At 39.7% G+C, this 27802-nt stretch overlaps 1 protein-coding gene across 1 annotated transcript; it reads right to left on the bottom strand.

Annotated features, from left to right (window-relative positions):
* Nucleotides 1–325: 325 nt before the first annotated feature.
* On the bottom strand, nucleotides 326–24491 carry LOC133413603 (lysosome membrane protein 2-like). Its single transcript, XM_061698184.1, has 12 exons — nucleotides 24102–24491; nucleotides 16065–16222; nucleotides 14820–14967; nucleotides 14553–14744; nucleotides 13918–14009; nucleotides 13442–13561; nucleotides 9565–9743; nucleotides 6956–7074; nucleotides 5449–5522; nucleotides 5326–5377; nucleotides 4165–4317; nucleotides 326–3615 (listed from the first exon to the last, which is right to left on the bottom strand). Exons 1-12 carry the CDS (start codon nucleotides 24222–24224, stop codon nucleotides 3505–3507), a joined length of 1521 nt encoding a protein of 506 aa, XP_061554168.1. The 5' UTR covers nucleotides 24225–24491; the 3' UTR covers nucleotides 326–3504.
* Between the last annotated feature and the right edge of the window lie 3311 nt (nucleotides 24492–27802).

Genomic DNA, 27802 nt, shown 5'->3' with positions numbered 1-27802 from the left:
CCTAATGGTAAATCTGCCCTCTGGGGTTCAATCAACCCAGGTTAAGAACTAATGCTTAAAAGGCAACAGGAGCTCAGAAAGTAGCTATTGAAAGGAACATACTGCCACCTGCTGAACAGCAACAAACATTGCAGGTTTTCTATGAGCGTAACCAGCTGTTGGGTTTTTAATTCCTTCACTAAAGTCGAAGTGGACTTTAACTGAAAGCCTCTGAGAACGGTTAAGTGCGTTTGTGTGCTCATTTTGATGTTAGATATAGTTCATAATAATTCAACCTTTAAAAAAAAAAAAAAAAAAAATCAGAGACACAAAGCAAATCCAGAGGAGGTAAAGTCAGCACACTAAGACCTATTGTTTTATTTTGCGTACACAGTGAAAACACATCAACATTTCACAAAATAAAGACGGTTAGAAGGATACATACACGGTTATAACAATAACGATAATTTCATAAAGTACAGTCTGTAATCAAACGGCATGGCATCCATTTTGTGCTTTGCTTTTTGGTTTTTTGAAGATCATAAAAAAAAAAAAAAAAACCCACACACAACAAAGTTGGCGATTTCATTCATCTGATGATTGTGAACTTAGACTACAAGATGCACTCTCCATGAATCGTCACCATTACCATAACAGATATCTAAATGATGAATTTACTAAAAAATTAAAGACATTAAAATTAAAAACAGCAAATTAATATAACAACATAGCAGTCAAATGTTACCACTAAGACAAGGGATGAGCACTAAACTTCCTCCATCGACTAAGGAAAAAAAAAAACATTCAGTTTTTTGTCATTTTTAAAATATGAATGTTGTGTGCTATTGAACATATAATGCTGCTCAGAGGAGTTGTGCTGTGGATGTGCTCAATATAACGTTATATTAATTTACCTTTTTTGTCTAGAAAAATAAAAATTAATTCTTGTGATGTTGTGATGTACTTTTTAACTCGTATTATTATGACAATTTTTCCCGAAGAAAACATTATTCTTGTAAATTTTTTTGTTTCCTAGTAATGTTGCTACTTTTTCCGAACAAATTAGGATGCTATTCTCATAAATTTACGAAATTACACAATCATTTCTTCTTTAGACTGCGAACTAGTTAAATAGTGCACTCCATTTGACATCCATGACTTCAAGATGTGATTCATCGACAGTCAATTCCATAAACGTTCTTTTTTAAAACACAGCTTCATTTACATAAGATTACTTAAAAAAAATTAACTCGGAAAATACTACTTTATTGTCATACACGGTCATGTATTCTTTATATTATTTTTTCATGTATGTCTTTAACCAAAGTCTTACCATTAATTAAGATTGATGAAGAGTTATTTGAAATGATGTACATTGTTACAGAATTTAACAATTTGTTCTTCTTTAGATAGCAAACTAGTTGAGGGAATATTGGTCCACTCCACATTGCCTCCGTTTCAAGACACGATTGATCGACAATAGATTCCACACGATTGGCAGAATGTATGGATTGTTATGCCCATGCCTAACTAATAATAACATAATACAATAATAATAAGAGCAGAAATGGACTCATCAGTGTTAAAAAATATCGAATTGCCGAGCAGCAATTTTCTAAACAATGTTAAAAGCCTTGAGACACAACTCGAGCAAAACTATACACTTGAGGCATGATTGTGTTTGGTTGCAAGAATAGAATAGAGAATAAAAAAAAGAGTATTTACAGGCAGCACAATTTCACAAATGATGACGCCTTCACCGCTGTGGCTCCAATGCAGCATTGAACAATTAAAAAAAAAATACTAATAATCCTCATTTCTTCCATGCCGGTAGAAGTGTTTGGACTGGAGGATGAGGCAGTTTTCCAAATAGAACACTGAGCGGTAACATTACAGTAACAATTAGTAGGAGCAGTTAAAATACAGAAAAAAACTAGTACTGCATGAACTATCCCCAATCTGAACATCAGAGCAGGAGACCCATTAATTATCCACCTTTGCTATTTTCACAGAACCGGACGGCGTGGGATATCGCCAAAACTGTGGACACTTTGGCACAATGCCGCCACATTCCAGAATCCAATAATTTCCATCAGTGACTCCCAACCACTGTGCCGATCATCAGGTGTGCTCCCGGAAATGATCCGATTTCACTTAATTAGCCCGAAAAGTATGATTTATTCACTACAAATATTGTATCTTTGTTGATCTACTGTATCTCTGCCATTGACACAACAGTGAAAGGCAGAAGAAGTAAATGCTCTTTCCCCTAGATGGCAGAAGGTCCAGTTAACCTTTGTATCCCTCTGTTGCCATTCATACAACAAGCTTTGTGTTCAAGTAAACTGCCCCAGATTTCACTCACACTTTTGCTGACAATTTTGTTTTGGGGTGGTGTGCAAATATTTGTGAAATATTTGAAAATTTTCGAATGCAAAATACACTACTGACAAAATTGAACCTAATATGCACCATAAGCATTACAGGTGAACTTAATTGAACCTTTTCTAAATTTTTGAATGCTGTCAGCGTTAAACTTGACCCCTCTCCCAACTTTGCGGAACACAGTTACAGGCAGGCATCGGCCCACCTCCGGTGCCATTTATACAGACCTCCGGTGCCATTTATACAGAACAGCAACATGCAAAAAGGATGGAAAAATTATGGATTTTAGAAGCAGTGTAAAAGGGGATTTAGACACAGGTTCTGTTACGGTTTTGATGCGACGACTGAGGGTGGAAAAATGTCACTTCCACTTTGTGCCCTATTTTGCATCAGTGCCATTTACAGTATATCAAACAGCAGCTTTAAAAAAAGGTAGAACAATGCTGTCTTTTACAGGTAGTGTAAAAGCAGCTTTTATGGCTCTGATACTACCTCTGAAGGCGGACTTTTTCATGGTCAACCTTGTCACCCCATTCTGTGTTCGTGTCATTCATGCAGAATACAGCGATATAGGAAAATGCTGTATTTATAGGCGGTGTGAAAGGGGCTTCGACAAAAGTGTTGACCTACTCTAAGCAGACCTGAAGTTCTTCATTTGGACATTTTCTACAGGAACATTTACAACAAGAAAAAAAATGAGAAGGACTTTCTTATTTTACAAAATATACAGCGTTTTTGTCTGATGCTCATGCCAGTGAGAGGGTTGTGAGCGACCAAACACTGTCATTATACATAAAAGATACTTTTAGGCAGTAGGCATAGAAACAATGTTTGGTAATATTTAGTAGCGGGGGCGTAGGATTTTAATACTGACTGACTGTCCTTTTTCCCTCCCTGTATGGGCTCTTGAAAAATGTAGTCAGGGGCTGATCCTGACAGTCTAATACTGAAATATTGATCCCAACCCCATTTCAGTCATTTTTGTTTTGATTGCAATCTCTAGATGTTTCCATCCATAATTAGCAGCCTCATTAACTCATTAAATAAACAATGAAATGTGTTTTCGCTGACAAATTGAAGGGTGTGGACATATAATTTGCAGTGGTGTTTTGTACTTCAAAACATCGATGGCGACAGTGCTCAAGCTTGCGCGTCCACCTTGGGCGTCAGACCGATGTACGTTCCATTTTGAGGGTCTTCTTTTTCCTTTTCACACGCCGGAGAGTAAGACGTGTTCTCCTCACCGCTGGCCTGCAAGAAAAGGTTCACATTTATTTAGACCATATCAATTACAATGCCTGTGATCAATAGCAATGCATAAAAAACAAACACATACAGTACATATTATCATATTTCCTAACTTTATTAACAGTAGTGCGTTACTAAACTGCTGTTTACCACACTATGCTTCTTTTTTTTTTTTTAATGCAGCATAAACCAACTTTACAGATGCCACATCTCTTTAAACTCCACATTAAACTTCAGATTTACAATTACTACACATTGTTAAACTCCAAGGTAAACCTCAGCTTTACAGATGATGTGTCTTAAACTCCACCAAAAATTTCAGTTTTTGAAGGATGCTCCATTTTGATAATTACAGGTGGGTTAATGGTGTTTGACAGCATATTGACAAATGGAATTAAGACCAAAGGAGCAGCACAGTTATTAGAAAGGATTGAAAAGACAAAGTCATATTGACAACACATGCTTGGTAGTTAATAATAACTGAATGAAAATATATTATGGTTAGAGCTGTTATCCAAAAAGTAAGCACTATGGAGTGGCAGGTCCTCGCACCTTCTGCTTGCGCTCGCGCATCAGCAGGACGATCAGGACCAGCAGCATGATGCCACCAAGAGCCACAAAAATGAGCGGGAAGTTGGACACCACCGTGACGATCATCAGCAGCTTGTGGACCCTCGCCGCTGATGCCTCATCTATGACCACGCTCTGTTGAGACAAGATATGAAAATACAGTCTGTTTCTGTGACACCCCCACTATTTTGTGTTTTTTAAAGCAATATTTTTATCATGTTTTTTTTTATACAATATACTTACTTACTGTAATAACCTTGAATAAGGAGAAGGAGAGCCACAGTCACAAGTGCACTTATCAACCGTTTATTTAACAGTAACAGCAATTTGTTGGTGTTCAAATACATTTACAAGTTTAAACTGTACTTTAATGAGTTTGATTGTGTTTTAAGTGTGTGGAAGGGGTAAAACTTTAAAAATAAAAATGTACTGTGTATATGGTCTGGCTATATCATGGATGTTCACCTATTGTGGGTAGGTCTGGAATGTATCCCCTGTAGCATGTACTAAACACCACTGGAATTGTTTATTTTTCAATGTAAATAATGATGGCCTGTTTAACCAAATTCAGTTCTCAACAGAGAAGAGCTGGTTTAGAAAAGAGTCAGTGTTGCCAATTTAGCAATTTGGATGCTGCATTAAGCCAACCAACAGACCAACTCAAAAAGCGACTGGCTAAGAAACAGACAACATGAGCGTTCAAGATGCAAATATTTTACCAAGGTCGCCTTGCCTCATCTGTACAACTCTATATGGGATGTCAGATTTATGTGATACGTCACAATCATTTCAGAGGTGATTGGCCCAAAGTTAAGGTATGCAGGATTGGTTAAGTATGTTTCATTGCCGCGCTGGTCCCCATATGGAGGTTTGCACTTTTTAAAAATGATACAAAATGTGCCTGGTCCCCATATGGAGGTTTGCACTTTTTAAAAATGATACAAAATGTAATAAAATAATTTTGCGGACCTTCAAATTACAGCTTCTCAAATTGGGGCCGAATTTGAGAACCACTGCTTTAATGAACGCATTCGTAATTGTCATACAAGTGTATTTTGTCCAAGATACTTACATTTGAACTCTAAATTTGGGTGTTTCCACTGATCAGTGTTACTTTTTTTTGTTTACTGATAGGTTTCTCACCTCATTCAGGAACATGACGGGGAAGATGGTGTCGTTAAGACCTCTGGTTTTCCTGGTAGGGATGGGAAAGACAGTCTTGTGATCCCACAAAACAAACAGACACACATATACAAAAATACTTACGGGAAACCGGAAATTCTATTCATTAAGATGTTGATCTGCGCTCTCTTGTTCCCACGTACAATTATGCCAGTGGTCTGTAAATGGACAACAGAACGTCAGTTTCCCATCGTCCATCCTTTTACAGCGTAAAAGTAATGAAACGGCTGAACAAACAGTATTACTCAAGCCTGGACTGTCACCTGTACGCAACTAGATGGCGCGACAGTGCAATTGTACCTTGTCACAGCCAGGGATTCCCAGCACAAAAAACATGTATGGTCACAACATTCACTTGTATAGACAAATCAATGATAAAGACCACTGAGTTTATTTGAAAAAAGGCTAGAGTAGCATGGTGATGCAGTGTTTAGCATGTCTGCTTCACAATTCTGAAGTTCAAGGTTTGAATCTCAGCTCGGGCTTTCCTTTGTGGAGTTTGCATGTTCTCCCCGTGCTTGGGTTGTTTGTCTCCGGGCACTCCAGTTTCCTCCCACATTCCAAAAACTTGCATGCTATAGCGTCATCAAAAACTAAATTGTTCATCTTGTAGGTGTGATGTGAATGTGAGTGTGAATTGTTCTTGGTCTATCTGTGCCCAGTCATTGGCCTTCCTTGATTTTATTTTTTGAGTTTATTTCACTCTGCGACCAAGCTCAAAATGCAATTTACTCATATATGAAATCAATATTGCCTATCGGAAGTCGTTGAAATGCCATTAATCCACTCCAGGGCCGCAAAAAAAACACTACCATTTTTGTTACACAAATAAAAATAACACTATTCTATAAAAACATAAACACAATAAATGAAAATAATAATAATAAATGAACACATCCATCTTCTGAGCCGCTTCTCCTCACTAGGGTCGCCTATCCCAGCTATTATCGGGCAGGAGGCAGGGTACACCCTGAACTGGTTGCCAGCCAATCGCAGGGCACATACAAACAAACAACCATTCGCACTCACATTCACACCTACGGGCAATTTAGAGTCTCCAATTAATGCATGTTTTTGAGATGTGAGAGGAAACCGGAGTGCCCGGAGAAAACCCACGCAGGTACGGGGAGAACATGCAAACTTCACACAGCCGGGGCCGGCGATTGAACCCCAGTCCTCAGAACTGTGAGGCTGACGCTCTAACCAGTCGGGCCACCGTGCCGCTAAATGAACACAATAAATGAAAATGTAAAGAAATTAAGTGGTTTTATAAAGTGTAATTACTGCTCACTGTTGGGTTGGTTGGTTCAGTGTGAGCATCTTAGTGTCAGTTGTGGCCTACAGCAGCTCCTTGCGAGTGTTCTCATTTTGTATTTGTTTGACTGTTTGTCCAATTTAATAAACGTCTGAAAGTGCATCACAAATGTGGTTCTGCATGCCCACATGCGAGGGTAGTACGTCTTAATTGCTTGTTTTTATTCTGGCTCGCAACACAAAGCAAAAATTCCATCAAATGCCAGGTTGTAACTAGAAAAACTTGTAAGTTGGTGCACTCTTCCGTCAAGGTACTCTATTTTTAGGTTTATCCTACCGGGTTTAGGTCGAGGTAGGTTTGGTGGTGAGTTCTCTCAGGGGACATTCCTTCGATAGCTGCCGCATATTTGGAATCTGCGAGGTAGAAATGAGGAAAAGAGGCCACGACTGGAGCGCCTGGGAAAAAAGAAGGGAATTCACTCTATTAGGGTGATTAACCACAAAAAGAAGTTGCTTTCCATACATTTGCCAACGCTGTCCCGTGTGACAATGCATCACTTGTCGCCAGTTAGCACTGAGAGGAGACGCTTGATCTGGCGTGCATCATTCGACTCTGTGTGGATGTTGCCGACAAGTTTATTTCTCAATATCACCGCTTGTTTTGTGGAGTCTCAGAAGGTTAAAGCTTCACGTGTGGCTCGTACAAATACCAAACCTTCATGTGGGATACTTTTTAATGATGTATTCTGACCAAAATCGTAATTTATTATTCTTTTTTTTTATCAGGACAGCCAAGAATATTTGAATGGTCAAGGGATACTAAAGCCGGGTACACACATACTTATAATCGGGGCAAATTCAGATTCACCCCTTCCCTTCTGATCAAAGTAAAAAAAGGCCCAATTGTTGAATGTCTAAATGATTATTTTGAGCGTTTTGTGCTGTGGTGTGGAGTGTGTTCAGAGTAAATCTTTCTATCCAATTTGCTTGAAAAATGTAATGTCATGATCACTCAGCTCCCAGTCTTAAAGCTCTGCAGCTACACCAGGAAGAGGCCAGATTGTTTCTTTGTCTTCGCAGTTTGTTGTGCTGCATACTGTTCCTATTTGGATGTTGTTGTTTTTCTATGTGTGTGTGCCCTTGTTTCTCCCTGTAAATCCTGGCATTTTTCTGGTATTCTTCAGTGCTCGACTCCTTCATAGGGCTTCATTTGACTAGTTTACTTATATTGTACTTGGTGTAAACATACTTTAGCTAATCATCAGTAGAACCTTTTGTTGGAACTTTATTTTATTGGTCTGACCATTAGCGTAGCGTTACACGTTAAACCTGTCCAACATTTACAATGGCAAATCCTTGCCTCAAAATACCCCTCTCACTTCCTTTAATCACATTGAAACAGATTTCAACTCAGTTTTAAAACATATTGTAAATTTATTTCAACAATTAAAAAAAAAATTAACTCATCTGCAATACAGAGGGACTGTGAAAGGCGAACCGCAATATAGCAGGGGATTGGATTACTGTACCTTGTTTAAGATTTTATCTGACCCGTGTCTCAGAAAATCAAGCTACCGGGCGTCATACAAGAAACAATAGGTTGATAAGTTGATTCTAATACTGATGAAGAACCAATTAGTGATATCCACAAAAAATCTTGCTACTTCTGCTCAGTTCCTTCCACTTATTGTCAACAAAAGACATTGCGAACCAGTGATACAGTCCACCGGGCCTATTTTAAGCACGAACCACATCACTGAGTGTACCAAACCTGGCTGGGGTCCACTGGTAAACTCTGAAATGTGCACCGTCGCTCAAAAACAAGCGTCATTGCATATGTGTCCGCTGGCAGCATGGCTAAGTGCTCGTGAAGTGGGGCAGAGGTAAATGCTTTCCTGCTCCTGTGTTTGGCAACAGCCGTCGAACAAACACCAAGGTCACCGTAGCACGTATACACGTTCTTACCAGTGGACTTAAATGACCAGGGCCCTCATTTATCAAGCATGCGTACGCCCAGAAGTGTTTGTAAAGCGTGTGTAGGAACGTTTCCATGCAAAGTATGGGATTTATCAATTTGGATTTATGTGTGGGGACGTGCGTAAATTTAAATACAGCTCTAACCAAGCGTACAGACGAAACCCTGTGGTACAACAGTGAAGCTACACATTGAACGCACTAAGAGCATCACCGAAGCCATTCAAGTGTCATCCCTGGGACCTTTGGCCACCAGGACATTTTAGCCGGAGATTGGAGACATACGCGGCATTTCGCAATCGACACTAAGCCGAATCATGCCGATGTGCAATTATTTCCGTGGCCCCAATTTCTATCCACTTCCCATACAGACCACCAACAAGCCGAAAATTAAACAAGGTTTTCCCAAACATATAGTTTGAGCCATAGATTGCACCCACATTCATCGCCCGATGCGATACCATTCACTCCAATTAACATGCAATACAATCTGCTACAATTATGTTGCAAATCACTCCAATTATAATATATTGTGATTAATTCCAATTAACAATTCACCCCAATTATGATTCAATACAATTCTTTCCAATTAGATACGATTCTCTCCAATTACAACGCGGTACAATTCGCAACAACTACACTCCCAATCCCGCTATTATGATGCGTTTCAATCCCGTTAAAATGAGATCCAATACAAGCCGATTCACTACTATTCCGCCGATATTTCCTCCAATCACGACAGGCTACCATTCACTCGCGATTCTGATGCAATATAATTCACTTAAATTATGATTAGATTCACTCCAATTGTGTCTTTAATTACTTGAGTCTTCTCCACACCATCTAGCTAAATCCAGAATATAACCAAGTTTAGCGCACTCTTTCGGGACATGTGGCGTTACTTCCGCCTTGATATGTTCTGTTTACGCAACAGACGATGAAATTATCATAAACAGAGATACAGTTGTTTACCTTTCCGACAAGGACTGACTTTGAGGAGGCCCGTTCCAAGGCACTCCTGCGGGGTGATGCAGAAACCCTCATTGGCCGGATTTTCCTCTTTGCTGGCCAGGACTGAGCGTGGCGGCGTGAACCGGTATGCTGGTATCCCTCTTACCTCTACGTCCTTCTCAAACTCCATATAGATGGACCTGTATGGACAAAAAGTTAGTGCAGTGAAGTTCCTCTTGACTTTGTGAAATGTGTCATTATGTCTGCATTTAAATTTGACATCATTGGGGCAGGCCTTTGGGGACAATATTTCTGAACAGGAATCAGAAGTTCCTGGTTTTGCTCCTTGCCCCCTTTGTAAAATGTCAATCCTTTCTTTGAACAGTATCAATGGATTTTATTACCTCCTCTATAACTTTATTCACCATTGCAGTAGTTTATTGCGTTCTAACATTCACCTCAGTTAAAGTTTAAAGTCCGATTATTTGCCTTCTGATTTACTGCAAGGCAGGTCCACTTATGCAGCTGCTCTTTTAAAGCGTGACCTTCAAACGATTGAGACAGAAAAATCCCCATGTAGAGCAAATCCAACCTTCAGTGCCATCGATGTAACAGCTTTCCATTTGTACCGTGTCTGTAAGACATTTAGGGTGTTATTATTGTGACCCCTGAGAGAGTTACAGCATGCTGAACAGTTCTCAGGGAATCCTGATGGTTCTTAGTCAGAACAAAAGAGTCCATACAGTGTGTGCCAGTGTGCAACAATACCGTAACGACCTTTCCCTTCACCCTTGCGAGAAACACCACCAAAAAAAAAAAAAAAACAACAACTAAAAAACCTTCAGGGCGTATTTGCTAGACAAGAATTCGGAAAACGATACTTTGGAAATACTTTGTACGAAAGTTTAAAAGATCAGCGAGTACAGTGGAAATGGTCGTAAGAAATTATGTACTGTACAAACTACTGTAAGATAAAACTAAAAAGTAAAATTACTCCCCCAGGAAGAAGTGATACTGTCACAAAGTGGTAGTTTTGTGGTATTTCTACAGTTAATAAGGCCTTGAAATGTACAATAATCCCTTGAATATTCGCAGTTTACTTTTCATGATTTTATTTATTCACTTTTTTTAACCTAGCCTCAGCTATGCGTAGAAAAACTCACCTATTTGCATATTTTTAGCTCTTACTGTTTACACCATAAGGTTCAACAAGATGGCGCCATAAGTCGGGTTTAATTGTTGAAGTCAAAGCAATGCATCTCGACTGTATGAAGATCTTTTTATGTTGGTGAGAAGTAAAGTTTAGCCTGGATTGTTAGAGGTTAAGGAAAGTCTTCGTCACGTGTCTATTTTTACTGGTGCATTAAAAATATATATATCACCTGTAAGCTATTTATTTTTTAGGGAAAATATTGTGAAATGAGATTAAAATTATATTTATGTGTTTTGGATCAAAGTTTGTTGTATATCTATGGTTTAAACTATTAATATACCAAATTATAAATATTTGGGGGGCATCAATTACCCTAACCTGAATTTGTCGGTACCCTCGTCTATCCCTAATCTACATTAGCTCAGTAGTAACATCACAATTACTGTAAATATATATAAACACTCTCAGACCGTAAATACTAATCCAACCAGCAAACATTCACAGTAATTACACAAATAAATTGATTTCTTTACATTCTGTTTTATTATGTTTTTACATAATACGGTGCAATTTTTGTGTACTAAAAACGTAATAAAATTGTGATGCATGTTCAGTACATTTCAATGGGAAAAATTTCAGAATAAATTGAGTTCCCTTAACGAATTAAATTCAGAAGTCAAGTTACCAATGCGATTATATCACTCATGTTGTACTGAAAAGACAGGCCCTTCCCTATCTTGCACTACATTCAATAATTGACTTTGGGACCGGGTGCTGTTTTTTTTTTTTTTTTTTTTTTTAAATAAATGGCCGCAATGGGAAGAGTGATTAATGTACAGCACAACCAAAAGACAAGTCAGCTATTTGACAAGCACCTGTCTGCCCTTCATCAACATCTTGAAGCTTTTGTGGCTCAAATGTTAGTAACAAGGCCCAAGGGTTAGAAATGGGGATTTCCCATCCTTTATTTAAAAAAAATAAAAAGATTTTTACAGATGTCAATTCACATTTATGTTTTTAAAACGCAAACACTAGCCAAACGTTGCTCATGTGAAACGCATCTGTGCCAAACTTAATGAAGCATTTCCTCTTCACATAAATGTAAAAAATACAGTAAACGGAGGAGGAAGCGTTCCACCTTGGTTCACATAACACGGCCCGCCTGCGTGAAGCCACAATGTGTTTTGTAAGTGGGTGAAAGTGTTTTGTAAACATGTGGGACACAGGGGGGTTTAACGACATGCGCCCAGACTGGGCCAAAGGTAGAATGTGGACAGATTCTTTCCACATGTGACAAAAAGATTTTTGAGGTCAAGGTTACTGCCTAAATTAAGAGATGTGTGTCATCAGTGAGCGTAAGGGTATGACTTCATCGGTCAAGCTTGTTCTCAACTCGGGGTGAACTTAGTAAAGACCAAGTAAAAACAGCAAACAAAATTTTTGATTTGTATTTTATGAAAAATTTAATGTACAGGCAATAGTATCCCCCACATATTTGCAGGTTTCATTTCACCTGTTTATCTTTTCTGTGGTTCATTGAAAAACTCACCTGTTTGCATTTTTGTCATTTTTCTATAACGCATTAAGACGCCACAAGATGGAGCCAAATCTCTGTCTAAATAGGAATTGGTCTCAGGGAAGTACAGTGGACCTGGTTTATGAAAAAATGAACAACATTTTTGCAACAAAAAAAAAAAAAAAAAAGAAACAAACCTTGATTTAGGTACAATTTTGGATTTGTAAACTTCGTTTTGGAGCTGAAACTGTTTAATTGCATTTCCATTTATTTAAATAGGAAACATTTACGTGACTTAAGGACATTTTGGGTTGCAAAAGATATCATGCAACAAATTGAATTCCTAACCCAAGGTACCACTGTATATTGAAGTGATATATTTCGACTGAGAGAACAAGTTTTCAATGTCAAGTAGGAGCTAAGTTTAACCTGGGATGTTAGTGGAGGGGTTTGCCCCATGTGCAATCCATTTATTTTTAAGGGTAATGTTATAAAACAACGTTGAAAAGATATTTAACTGGAGTCCAGATCATAGTTTGAGGTATATTTATGGTTTAAGCTATTAATGTAGACATCAATTACTCGCTGTTTTTCGCTCTTGAACTAGCATGGTATTACTGTACTCACAAATCCATACACTAAAGACTTTTTGAGCAAACTATTATTTTCAGCATTTAAACTGAAATGGTATTGCTGCCGTTTTCCAATACTTAAAAACCCCTCTTCAAATGTTTGTATTTTCAGGCTAAAGACCAAAACGACATTGTTTTCATATCTTGTCCCTTGAAAATGATCACATGTAAACAGAGTTTGTATCAGTATGTTATGCAAGGTATGTAAGGGCTATGCGGTGTGATATATTGAAGTATTTATCAGTATACTATGTTGGTTACTTTGGGGAGTATGCATGTCGGGTATTTAGCTATACAATGTTAGGATATGTACCAGTAAGCCTTGAACTCATTTGAAATCCAAAAGTATCTCATAAACATTTTAGCTTCCCAATGAGCATAAGTCCTAACTATTCCAGGAAGAAAACTCTCTTGAGCGCACTGCAAGTTACTTTTCTGGCTTTGTTTCTCACGCTTCATCCCATGTTGATCGCTAATCCACCCAGGCCCGAGGTATTTTTTAGCGTGGGATTTGCTGTTGAATAGTTAAATAATAGCCCCTCTGGCGCGTATAGAAGAACAGAAAAAGATTTTCACACAGACCACGGGTAAAAATACCTGCAAAGGTCCGGGGTGAAGATGTAAATGCGCTCGTCCTTTTTCAGTAGGGGATGAAAGGCACTTCCGTCGGACCCGTTGATGCTGTTGCTTTGGTTGGAGTTCCAGAAGGTCAGCTGGCTGCAAAACATTCCGAGAGACATTTGTTTCCGTTAAGAGTTTCGAACGAGATATCATATCGTATCATGTCAATGACACAAAATTGGAGAGAAGTGTTTGATGATACAAATCTGAAAGGAGAACAAGTGGTACAGCTGATAATGAGGCGTAAAGAAGTTACCATGGAGACATTATGCTATTAGGGTGCTCTGTCCTCAGAGCTGAGGGCAAACATCCAGATATTAAATAAACCCACAAACAAAGTCAGCCTCTATTATGAGCAAAAAGCAGTTGACTTAAGAAATATTTGAATCCGAAGGTTGCCCAACGGCGCTTCAGCGCATTGGCCAAAGAAAAGGAAAGGACGAATACGTTACCTTTGACCTTTCCATGTTTCCACTCGGCCGTAATCCAAGTAATTCTGCTTCCCAGTGTGAAAGACGAATTCCCCATCGTTGGATCCATTTTTCTGGATGGGGTGGGGACAAGTTTACATGTTCTGTATTTCCTCAAATACTGGCTGTCATCCACTCAAGACAAATCATGGCCCCCTTTAAATAGATGCATCTCTTTTCCCATTTGAAAAAAAAGATTGTCATTCACACCCCTAATGCCCTTTTCAGCAGTTTATTACCCCGGAAGAACAGTAATAAAACATCATCTTGGCTTACACATGCTCAGTAAACAGATAACCACTGAGCCTATGAGAAATTGGTTGCTAACCAAAACAGCAGCATGGAATGAAGTATGTAAACTGTTGAACGAGTTTGCGGCTATGTAGAGACACCGTCTTTAGTAGTGATTAGCCTTCCAGGAAAGTCTGACATGTCTTGACTCTCCAATGTTGTGTATCACAAGGCACTACTGTACTTAAACTCTAGTTTGACTTGACAAAAATATCTCAATAATTCTTCAAAAATTTAGCCCCTCCCAAATTAGAACCACCATCCACTTGTGTTCCTTTCCCAAAATATTTTCGGCTGTTTGTAATAATGACAAAATCTTGGCGTACCTTATACATAAGACCAAAAATGGTCTCGACTTCCGGATTGCTCGGAGCGATGCGGGCTAGCAGGGGGTCCTCGTAGCCCCACAACAGTTCGTCCACAGTGCGTGTGGTGAATAGGCCGCTCCCGATGGAGTTCATCCAAATGGACACCATGGAGGATTTCCAGAAGCTCCCTTTGACCTTGTTCATCACAGCCTACACACAAGAAAAGAGGGGGACTTGAGGAGAGCGTACATGGTGGTCAAAGTCCTGTTGTCGTTTTTGCCTTACCCAAGCCGGTATATTAACAGTGGTGATGTTATCCTGTGCAGGGTCGCCGACAGACTTGTCCATCAGGAACACAAAGCTTTTAGTGTTGTACCCCGACACCATTTTGCCATCATCCACCATGGTGACGTTGTCCTTGTACCTGTACTCCCTTTGTGAGACACAAAAAAGATATTTCACCATCTTTTCATGACCCCAAGAGAAGCAGTTGTAAAGCATATCTTTGACGTGCTTAAACAGTTACAAGGGGGACCTCGGATTAAGACGTTTCGCTTATGATGTTTCAAGGTTTCGAATACTGTGGAAGGAACTAGCTCGTGCAGCAGTATGAAAATATGCGACATGCTCAGTTACTGACATTATTACTGTTTTTCATTTGTTTTACAACTATGGTCTAGAAGTGTTTTTCATCCAAATATTTCCCGGACAGTAGTACCTTCACTTACGATTCCCCCAACTTTCTAGTTACAAGCCATTGCTTGTTCGTGTATTTGCGATTGAAAATTTAAGTTGTGTGCTAGCTTCATATACACCACCACTCAAAGGAGGTGAAAAGAAATACAACAATTAAGGTAGTGTAATGCTCTCGCATGTGGTCAAGGAGAGCCGCAGTCACAAATGCACTTTCAATCGTTTATGGAATGGGAATAACAAGAAGCAGGAACTGAATGTCCTCTGTCAGTTACTTCAGCATTGAGCAAACACTAGCGACATTCAACACTTTTGAGTGTGTGGTCAATGGAAACAGTAGGCATAATAATGCATGGATGATTTTTAGGAATTCTGTCGCTTGTGTGGAATTGTTTGTTCATTGCTGACTTGGACTCAATTCCTCAAAGTATTGGTCTTGACCTGGTCTCAACTCCTCAAGTCTTGACTTTGTTTCACCCCTTCAAAGTCTTGGTCTGGGGTGTCTGAACTTGGTCTCAACTCTCAAAGTCTTGGTCTTGACTGTCTCATATGCCATGGTCTTGACTTGGTCTCGACTCCTCAAAAACCTGGCCTTGACCTCCTTTGGTCTTCGTCTTGACTTGGTCTCTACTCCTTAAGTCAAAATGCCTATTTCTAGTGTGGTCCCTGTAATACACTCACAACCACGTTTGGTAAAGGTACAGTAGGGCTGTATTTACATACATGGTTCAAGTGACACAAATGTTTGTTTTGCTTCAAAGTAGCACAATTCAGATATGGCCACATTTAGGTTAGTCCCACTTTATTGTATTGTTGATTTATAGTCTCGGACCCCACCTGTATGTGTAGGGCCCGACCTGGTTGACCACGGGTTTGGCCCCAGCGAGGAACTCATCTACGTTGGTCACATTGAAGAAGTAGTACTCCATGTAGACGGGAGGAGGGGGCCTCTTCCATGACTCAAACACGCGGCTGCCCTCCACCAAAACAATCTCCTGTTGAAACACCATCAGCCTGAAGTTAGATGACAAACTTAGTAATAACTCGAGATCCAATTTCAGTAGAAATTGCGTGTGAATGCTGAAGAGCTGATGCTGAACTGGAATTCTGTAGAATTCAGGGAAATGTAGGAAATATAAAAAGGGGGGATTGGACAATTTAAAAATAATGAATTATAGTACTAGTAAAAACTGAATTACTGTACAGTAATACAGTGGTACCTTGACTTTCAGTGCCACAATGTCGCTTGTTCGATGTTTTTTTTTTTTTTTTTTTTTTTGCGAGCCAAAACAAACTGGCAAAAACACAAATACAATATTAGAACACTGACAAGGAACTGCTGTAGCCACAACTCACACAACCCAACTCCAGCTCCTGATTTCATTCGTAAGGCCACGCCCCTAGAAGGTATGTATCCAGTGCAAAAATACAGTGGACCCCTGCTAGTTGCAGTTTATCCCCACTTATAAGCGTTTTCAGGGTGAGCCCCCCCCCCCCCCAAAAAAAAACCTAAAAGAAAAAAACATTTTGAAAAAAAATATGACCAAGTAAATCCGTGGGTGCCGAACTGCGAGTATACGGGGGTCCACTGTTCTACAATACGGACAATAATTATTCTTTAAGAAACCAGGTTAGTTCATTACATTCTCTTTTGTGATGTTTGAATTATATTTTTAAACAACACTGCTATTTTTTACCAAAAAATTGCTATTTTGGGGGGCTGAAAGAGATCAATGGCATTTCAATTAATTTTAATGAGGAAAATTTATTTCATATACAAGTAAATTGAGTTAGGAGCTTAGTCACGGAACGACTTAAACTTGTGAGGTACCACTGTACTTTGGAATAGTTTGAATCAGTTGAGAAATGTTGAATTGTTAGAAGGCCAAAAAAGGGCCGGTGTAATAGTCAACATTAATATCTGCCTAGGCATCACAAATAGTACTGATTTAAATTTCAAGTGACAACATTTCAAGTTAAGAAGAAGTGGCGGGATGGTTGAGTCTGGATGGTGTGTTCCTAACAAAAACAACCCGGAGAACAAAAACATCTTTGGGGGGCTGTGGAGGGGTGCCTCTGTCTGACAAGAGCATTGGCCATGCACATGAATGGTATTAGGGGAGACTCCTTCATAGCTCCATTGTCAACCAGTTGCCATTGACGACGAGCACTCGGGGAGAGTCACTGACAGATCATGTGATGCAAAAGGCTGGACTCCCAATGGTTGCACCGGACAGCAACCTTAATGATCCGGCCCACATTCTTTAGGCCCGAGCTCCATGAGGCCCTGGTACCGCGTAAGCAGCCGCTACAAAACTAAACTCTCCCCTAGTTTTCAAAAGCCACAAAACGCCTCGCACTTGTGGACAACGATCCCAACGATTCACTGCGGGGATCTTTTGAGGAATTGGAAAACACAGGCAAGGCAAGAAGGAAGGGAAGAGGTGTTGGGTGGATTAGTTTGTCTTCCAACAACACATACATGAGGTAAAAATCTTAGCTTGGCCTAATTGTGTCAGTTTTGTTCAAAGTAGTGGCCGGCGTAAATTTACCCCAAAAAGGAGAGCGCGCGGAAGCGGCCCCAGTGTTCCAAGAACCCTCCTCCTCAGGCTTGTATTCTACGAGTGGTCAAGGACAATAAAGCTGTCACCTTGGATCGAGGAGGGCAGAGCGTGCTCGTTTCAGGCGCTGTCCTTTCATGCCCCCCCCCCCCCCCCCCCAGCACAATTCAACATGACCACCCTCCCAGCATGCGACATGAAATACTGCATGGACAACAGTAACAGAGAATCCCTCTCATCTATGCTCCCCGATTGAAAACATGTGTAGCAGGTGAATAAGCAAATAAGCGCACTGCCACTACTTTGATGTCTAGAAACGGACAAAAACACAGGCATGAATAACACACAGCGAGAGAATATTCTTTAAATCATCTGAGAAACAATAGAACATAAAGACTATTTAATGTTGTTTTTGCTCCAGAGGTTTTCAAAGAACAGTGTTTCCCAACCTTTATTAAATAATGTTGAGATCGTGCAAGCATTTTTGTGTTACCAAACATGAACAATAGTTGAAAAACCCATTACCCTTGATTTCTGATTCCAAAACTAGTTCATAAATTTCGTATGTAAATATGATGAGGCAATTAAAGATTTTTATGGTTTCACAGTCATAATGGCCCTCTGAGGGAAACCGTAACTACAATATGGCCCGTGACAAAAAATAAGTTTGACACCACTGCCTTAAAGTCTTGGCTTTAACTTGGTCTGGAACTGCTTCATCTCAGTCAAAACTTGACTTGCCTTGACTTGGTCTCGACTCCTCAAATTCTAGGCCTTGACTTGACTCGACCTGCTTTGTCTTGGTCTCATCTCCTGAAAGACTTGGCCTTGGTTTCAACTCCTGAAGTCTTGGTCTTGACCTGTCTCGTTTGGGTCTCAACTCCTCAAAGTCTTGACTTGGTCTCATGTGGTCTTAACTGTAACACAACTCAGAAGTCATAAGTGGGAAGTTGCCCGTTCCCCTGCATACTTTTCAACACATTTATTGTTATTAGGTTTTAAATCAAGTCAGGGCTGTGTAAAATTTCCAATATCCTATCAGGGATAACCCTTGCCCAATGCTGGCTGGGGCGAAAGAGGCTTAGGACTCAAGGAAGCATTCTTGGAATGAGAGTCTTCATACATGGTGCGAGTGAGATGAGGCGCCCTGAAATAAATCATACTACTACCAGGCTTGTTTCTTGTTGGTACAGTATGTTAAATGTAGTGTGGGTTTCACTAGAGTTTCAAAGTGAACTGTATATTTTGCATAGTACCACCTGCCTGCCTCCTCAATGAAGCAGTGCGTCACCGGAGCCTCGTGGCCAGTGTCAGATTTCACTGCCTCTGCATGCATCAAATTGGTGAGAATTGAAGGACGCAATGCCAAAATATACCAGCCCTTAAGACAGAATCCACAAGTGGTGGGCCTTCTGGGCCAGCAAAGGCCTTCTCTGCTGGCCTAAACACGATCAGATGTACTGATCTATATTTACAATCGAAACTCTAAGATTTCCATCCATCCATCCATTTTCTGAGCCGCTTCTCCTCACTAGGGTTGCGGACATGCTGGAGCCTATCCCAGCTGTCATCGGGCAGGAGGCGGGGTACACCCTGAACTGGTTGCCAGCCGATCGCAGGGCACATAGAAACAAACAACCATTCGCACTCACAATCATGCCTACGGGCAATTTAGAGTGTCCAATTAATGCATGTCTTTGGGATGAAACCGGAGTGCCCGGAGAAAACCCACGCAGGCACGGGGAGAACATGCAAACTCCACACAGGCGGGGCCGGGGATTGAACCCGGGTCCTCAGAACTGTGAGGCTGACGCTCTAACCAGTCGGCCACCGTGCCGCCACTCTAAGATTTGTGCAATGAAATTGTTTTAATGTAATCCCAACAGTCTATTATCTTCATTCTGTAGAATTTCTCTTGGCTCCACTGCTTCCAATATGTGGATGTTAGATTTATTTTTATTTTTTAATCCAATCATATTTCAGCCTCTATGTACTGCTATGTCAATGAAATCTGCTCCAGGGCCTTCATAATCAGTAATGCTGGCCGACATTACTACTAAAACTGTATTAGCAATCGGACTGTTTCTTTAACCAATCAGATTTCGAATTTGTCCTCACAGGGCAAGCTAGCTGGCCCTCGATGACGACAGCATTTTATCGTCTTGTGATTGTTTGGTCAGAACAAAACTTGTTACAGCCAACTTCGACAGGCAAAACAGTCTGTATTTAATAATCAGCATCTCTGGTCTGTATGATGTATTTTATTTAAATGTTTTAGCTCATGTTATTATATAAATATTGATTCTATACTGGTCCAAATCGTGTATGTGGCACAGTTATGTGCTATAATGTTGCGTTTTTCTTTTTTAATGTTTTTATAGCATTGATAGTTTCAACAATTGTGATAGTGTCATAAATAAAATTAGGATTAAGTCGGGTTAGTCCCTACTAAAGGCCCAGGGACCAAATGCACGGCCCACCACGGAAACTTGAACCTTCTCCTCAATACTTATTGAAGCGTAGTGTGTAGTTGCTTAAAAACAACAAACATACATTCATGTCCAAGTGGCAACCCGCTGGCTTATTTCCACCCTTATCGCCCTCTGAGGCGAAGGGGAAAAAGAGAGATTGGAATCGGTGCCTTGCCAAGGAATTTCTTTCAACTATAAAGATTAAGATATGAAATGCTTACTTTAATGTGTCATTTAAAAGACACTCAACAAGCAACAAGCCCTGTTAATGGAACATGAAGAGTAATTTAGGGCAACAACTTAACGTCTGAGAACACTGAACGCAGCATCCTGCTTCACCCCACTGTCTTGACTTGGTCTCACACGGTCTCAGGCTTGACTTTGTCTCAACTCTTCAAAATCTCTTGGTCTTGACTTGGTCTCAACTCTTCAAAGTCCTGGTCTTGACTTGGTCTCAACTCCTCAAAGCGTTGTTCTTAACTTGGTCTCACATTGTCTCCGTCTTGACTTGGTCTCAACTCCTCAAAGACTTGTGGCTCTATTTTTGTAGTTGGCGCATCTGTGGCGGGATGAAAATGCCAGCATATCCACATTTTCATGTAAATGCAGGCACGCTGCGTATGTTTGCCAATTTGGCAGGCCAGTCAGCACCAAGCTGGCTTTCCCACAAAATTACCAACACCGGGTCTAACCTGCCTCCGTGCGCAGTTACACCACATGACATGCCGGATTTACGCCAGTCATGAAAATAGAGCCCTTGGTCTCAAATTCAATGGAATGAGCATAATTCCTCATTTTAATGCATAATTTACCCCCTGAGTTTGACCTGCAAGCCAAAAATATACCTTCTACAGTCCATCCAGTTCGTTATCCAAAGTTATAAGTACTAGTGGGCCCCAGTTTAGGACAGAGTTCCGTTCCTACGATGGAACGTAACCCGAGTTTGTAAACTGAAAAAAAAAAATTCTGTATGTGCCATTGTCAGTAACCTACGATAACGCAGTAGGAAAGTAAATTTTTGCATGAAAAACACTTCTAGTCCACAAATATAAAATAATCAAAAGAAAAACAGTAGTATAGCGGTAACTCCTCTCGGACCGTCTGCACCCCGGTCACCAGCTCTTCCAGCTCCTTCCCTCAGGTAGGCGCTACCGATCAACGCAAACTAGAACTAGTAGACATTCCAACAGCTTCTTCCCTCTTGCGATCAACTTCTTAAACACCTAACCTATAATTCCATTACAACAAGCTGGAAAGTTTTTGACTTGAGTTCGTTGTCACATTTCTGTGAGGCCAATTATGTATTACTCGTGCACTCACTGTAGTTGTCTCGCCATGCTGCACTATTTGCATATACTGGCCACTCATGCTAGAGTAGCATCTGCTCCATTTGCACACTGATTGAGGAGTATCTGTAACATTTGCACAACCAACATTGTCCCAGATGATCGCACTACTCGTCACTTTAAACCGCATACACTCCTTAAAGTCTCAGCGCCCTTTGCACAATGGTCATTGCACCGGACTATTGCAATATTAGTAATTCGAACTGCTCTAAGTGCTAGAGGACTCTGCATCTTTTTGCACAATTGTTTTCTGTCAATGTCTTTATGTCTCCAAAGTGTTCTGTAAATTGACTGTCTGTTGTACTAGAGCGGCTCCAACTACCGGAGACAAATTCCTTGTGTGTTTTGGACATACTTGGCAAATAAAGATGATTCTGATTCTGATTCTGAGCATGCCTTCTCGTGCTCCATGATCGCGTTTTCTTGCGCATCATTGCCCGCCATTCATAACGTTGAAACGTCCGATGTTGGGACCTTCGTAAAGTGTTTGCAAAAACAAAGTTACTGTGATCTCCCCTTGATTACATTGAGTGTTCCAAACAAAGTGAATGAAGAGAAATGAATTACATAACTATTGTAAAATATATTTTCCTTTCAGTTTGTACTAAAACAACTGACTATGTACTCTCTGATGTGATGTGCTAAAAATACCAACCAACCCACAAACAACCGACGGTTGCCCAGCCCCTCAATTATTCTTGGGCATGGAATTTCTCGGAACCACCTCTGGTCGTAATGATAAGGCATAGTGAATAATTTATCCGAATCATCATTTTCAATTTTTTTTATTTTACACCTCAAATTACCATTGTTTGCCAACAGCACGAAAACAAGTCCAAGTGCTGACTTTATATTGTTGGTGACATTTTCTGGGAAGTCATTTACATTTTCAATTCTCATTCAAATCTCATCTTTCACAAAAACGACCACAAATGTTCCTCAAGACTTTCAAAGCAATCCAATCGCGGTCAATATATGCTCAGTAGTTTAACATACGGTAATCCCCTGCATATTTACAGGTCACTAATTCACTAATTCACCTATTCACGCTTTTTTTTCCTGTGGAGCCTATCACCAACAATTCACTGAAAAAGTCACCTATTCTTTGTTTTTGTGCTCTAAAACACTCTAAGCTGCCACAAGATGGCCCCATTCTCATAATGTAACGCAGTACAACTACTTCGTTACTGTACCAGTAAGTAGAATATTCACATGTCTGTACTTTACTTGGTCATTTATATTTCTGTCAACTTTCACTTATCCTCCACTATATTTCCTAAATAAAGATATTTGCAGATATTTACAATTCACTTGCAACTGAATTGCAGATGTGTAACACCAGTTTGAGATTTGTACAACGTCATTTTGACTCGTCATAATTCCAGTTACAAATATCTACAACGTAATTTTGCCTTGTTAAAACTTAAATAGGCCTATCCGAGAAGTTACACGTAGATATCACGAATTGGGGTGAATTAAAGATATCTTGAACTGGAATTACAACAGTCTATTATGAGAAACCCCATACAAATGAATGGCAAAAGTGACATAATTTGTCCGAGGCAAAATGACATTGCGGATATCGGAAATTACAGTTGTGGATAGGAAGAATGTAGTTGCGGATATCTGCAATGTTCTTTTTGCCTAGCCATAGAATAGTCCTTCCTGACCTGACGGAGGTACTGTATAATATGGACACAATGGTAGTTTCTCTCTCTCTCTCTCTCTGTCTCTGTGTGTCTCTCTGTTTATCTTTCTCTCTCTCTCACATGTTCCTGATGGCAGATCTAAAATATATTTCGGGATTTGTACTTTACTTTTCCACAGATCTTTAACTAGTGCTGGAGTTGAAAAAGAAACAATTTAAATAGATTTAGAAAACAATCAAATCACTTACTTTTTGGACTACTTTTATCTTTACTTTCAATGTATTATGTAAATACGCAACCATCACATTGTACAGTTTGTTGTTGCATATGTATTTGCATTTATTTGCCTTTCTTTTTCAAACTTTGCGGAATACAGGTAGGCATTGACAATCAGAACCTGTTCTCAAATGCCTTCCCTGGATAAATAACATAATAATAAATACTTCTACGGCAAATGTCAGATACTTTGAGGTCTTTTGTCGAAGTAATTTTCCTCAAGGTGGATTTAACTTATTTTCTGTGAGGATACTTGTGCTTTATACAAGACTGCTGAAAACGTATGACTTGCACAGATACTGACTTACTCCCACTTTTAATTTGTGGACTTTTTACAGTTGCTTTGAGTGTTTTGCTATTTTTATTTGTTTTAGTTTTTTAAAGAAGTGCACGGACCTAATAAAACCTCGCCGCAGGCCTTAGGTTGCCCTCCACGGTCTTCCACACAATCCCCCGCTTGTCAACCGTCAACTGTCATCCGCTCTTCGCACAGCGGAAGAGCGGATGTGCAATGCGCAGCGGAGTGCAATGGAACACGAGCAAACAAAAGTGGACGCTTGTTTTTGCTTACCTTCTTGAGGCGGTTGTGCATCAGCCGGCGAAAAGCCTGCGAGGCGATCAAGCCGATGCCCACGACGAGCAGGGTGGCGCAGATGACGCCCACCGCGTAGATAGCGCACGACCTCCGCGTCATGCTCACAGGTGGAGACGTCCAAAACAAAACAAAACAAGAACAACAATAAAAACAAAAACTATCTATTTGATGACGTTTCTTCTTCAGAAAAAGTTGCCCGGAAAAGTATGTGGAAGTTTTGCAACTCTTACTAAGCAGCTACGCGTACAGTTATAACGAATCACCGAGGAGGATGTGTAACACGGCAGAAGGACGTGGGAGCGTGACCTTAAAAGTGGGTTCAATAAAAGCGAGACCACGCTTATTTGTATGGCGGGCAGGGTCTGGCTAGACGGACGCTCATTGGCTACACTGGAACGCGCGAGAGTCGTGAGCGCTTTTGGTCTTTCCAACCCACGCTTCCCCCCCCCCCCCCCCAAAACAGCCAATCCCCTCAACCCAAACAAGGATAAGAGGGTAGTGTAGATCCTCACTACAAGGAAACATTACACACAACATCAGAATACTCTATTGTCATTGAAATACACTTGAAAGTACAAGTTTGTATACATTTAGTGCATGTGATCAGAAACTTCAAGGAGATATCCATTCCTTTTTTAAAAAAAAATAGGGTTTATATCATTCTCAAGTTCACAGCAATGGAGAATTTACAGTATGGGTGGACAAACTTTTGAGCTCAAGGGCCACATTTAAAAAAACAGCTGGATTGGTGAGGTCATTTGTAGATGTGGTTTAAAAAAAAACGTTTAAAAACGTGTGTGTAAAATCATAAATTTGAATAATAAAATAATCATTCATTGTCATTTTTAAAAATTGGATAATTAAATTAACCAATCATTTAATAAAATTAAAATGGAAAAAAAAGTCTATTTTGCTAATTTATATATTATATTTGTTTTATTATTATATTTTATTATATTTCTTCCATCCATTTTCTATACCGCTTATCCTCATTAGGGTCACTGTACATAGTCCCCAAAAAGTATCCTTGCAAGAAAAAGAAAACTATTTATAGCTTTTTTTCCACCCTCAGTTAACCCCGCCCTCGCCCGACACATGTTCTGTAGCTTTATGGGCAGTGAAAAAAAGGGGAACTTCGAGCCTCGGAGTCGATTCCTTTTTTTAATGCCTTCATATGACTCAGTGAGTGGTGTGAATCACAAGTTTAATGAAAGTTTCGAGGTTATCACTGTGTTTAAAGGTGACAGGACACACAGCCTTGAGGTGACCCCTTCCACATGGTGCCATTAAACCCGACCCACTGGGCTCTGTTCCCAATCATTGTGAAACCAAACCGACCAGCACTCTCTAAATATGTATCTACACGCACAAAAACACACATGCACACACACACACACACTCACACACACACACACATTCCCGGAGGTGGCAAAATAACTCGCGCTCTTCCGTAAGTAGAAGTCCAGATAAAAAAAAGGAAGGAAGAAGACTGGTAAAAGTAAAAGTGCTGATGTAAGTCCTGTACTTAAATTTTTTCAACATTCAGCTTGTACTAAAAAAATGAAGTACAAATGGTGAAATGTACTGTAGTACAAAAGCAATACTGATTTGCTTTCCGAAGTAAAATTCAAGCTGGTATCGGCGATACTGATCTGCCACCGATGGTGATACACCCAATGCATCTACTAAATCTAAAGAGCTGAAATAGCTCCACACGTGAATTCGTTCACGCTCTGCCATTGTCTCCTGAGTTAATGACTGTCTTATGCATTGTGCACACTTCGGCGGTAGATAAAGTACTTTCCACCGACCGTGTATTATTTAGACAAGATCTCAATTGTTAAGTTACTTTCAACTGGGTCCCTGTTAATGTTATAGATTACTGCAAATGCCTAAAATATCATAATTATTGATATTTCTGATTTAAGAATTTATTTTCGAGCATAAAAATCTGGTATCGGAGGTATCGATATTTCAGCATCCACCCGCACGTCACTAGGCAGAACAGATACCAGTTTTCAAATGTAGGGAGTAACGTAAAAAGTCGTTGATAAAACAAAACTCAAACCAAAGTGCAGATACTACCAATCTACTTAAGGGCTTGTACATGTACAGTACTTGTTTACTTCACACCACTGACACACACACACACACACACGACACCTTGAAGCCTTCACATTATTTTAATAAAAGGCTGAATTATTCATCTGTGGTCGGAAGCTTTGGTAATGCAAATAATGCTGGACATGAACAAGTACAGATGCAAACACAAGAACCTTTTTCATCTGCTGTCTCAGTTTTAAAAATAGTCTATAGGAAGTATTGCCATTGTGTCGCGTCGTCTGTGTTGTACGTGTGAGGCGAGTCCACCTTGAAAGAGCCGAGCGCACACTGTGTATGTCATGCACAAAACAGGAAAATGCACAAAACAGCTGGAGGTGAATGAGCTGACATACTATTGTGTGAGGACAACATCAGAGGTTTCATATATATATATGTGTATATATATATATATATATATATATATATATATATATATATATATATATATATATATATATATATATATATATATATATACAGTGGGTAAAGAGGCCATCTCTAGGACATAATAATTACGTACAAGTGATCAAAAAATCTTAATTTATTTGAACTTTATAGCAGTGCATTGATGTCCAACAAAAAATTGGTGATTTAAAAAAAAAAAGTTATTCAAATTGTATTTTGCGCTGTGGCCCCACCCATCCATCTACAGTACATGGGAAACTTCAACATTGAACACAATCTTTTCAATACTTCGACTACAACAACAACTGCTACTACTGTAATTGTATTTTATTAATGTAATTAGTTTATGAGCTGTTTTATTTTAAGTCTCCTGGCTTTTAATTTTGCAATGTTAAAATAAACCAAACAAGGCATGCAGAGGAATGATTTCACTCCTTGACATGCCTTGAGAGCCGTAATTTGTGGGAGTCATAACATTTCCTGTCATTGCTGAAAAAAATTGTTGGGAGCTGCCAAAATGCATATTTTTAGTTGAGCCAAAGAAGCATATTTTAGCATGGGTTTAATCATCCATCCATCCATCCATTTTCTGAGCCGCTTCTCCTCACGAGGGTCGCGGGCGTGCTGGAGCCTATCGCCAGCTATCATCGGGCAGGAGTAAAACATAATCCACAAAATAAATATTAAAGTAAAGTACAGATACCTGCAAAATCTGCTTGAGTACAGTATCAAAGTACTTAATCGTTACCTCCCACCGCTGTGTGTATCATATTGACTACTGACACATGTTCACTGCCTGTGCACATTCCACTGTGGGAGTTAAAACTGGGCGCCAGAGTTCAAGAATGGGAAGGAGGTGTCAACCTGTTTGGTTGCCCGTGCTTTAAATCATTTGAATGCACCATCTAGCATCCTTTTTACCATCCTTTTAACTGACAAATGACTGACTAACACACACGAGACATACAAATACTGCATGATAATCACAAATGTAGGCTGTGCATGCGTGGTCTGTTTGTATTGTTATGACTAGGAAACATTTGTAATTGTTTAAGATCCAAGTTGTATTGTTATGAGTAAAAAGCGGGAATTGTAGACGTTTCAAGTCATTTCCACAAGAATCAAGTTGCATTATGATAAGGAAGTTTTAAAGTAACAAGAAATTATTA

Source organism: Phycodurus eques, chromosome 15, assembly GCF_024500275.1.
Source record: "Phycodurus eques isolate BA_2022a chromosome 15, UOR_Pequ_1.1, whole genome shotgun sequence".
Lineage (NCBI taxonomy): Eukaryota > Metazoa > Chordata > Actinopteri > Syngnathiformes > Syngnathidae > Phycodurus > Phycodurus eques.
This window is presented reverse-complemented; position numbering and strand designations above follow the sequence as displayed.

What these genes read in the sequence shown, in the direction of transcription:
- LOC133413603 (XM_061698184.1), bottom strand. Translation starts at nt 24,224, where the DNA reads ATGACGCGGAGGTCGTGCGCTATCTACGCGGTGGGCGTCATCTGCGCC. An exon ending in CCTACCTCGACCTAAACCCG is followed by an intron (nt 5,523 to 6,955) that starts GTAGGATAAACC and finishes GTCCATTTACAG; the next exon opens with ACCACTGGCATAATTGTACG. An exon ending in AATAGAATTTCCGGTTTCCC is followed by an intron (nt 5,378 to 5,448) that starts GTAAGTATTTTT and finishes CATCCCTACCAG; the next exon opens with GAAAACCAGAGGTCTTAACG.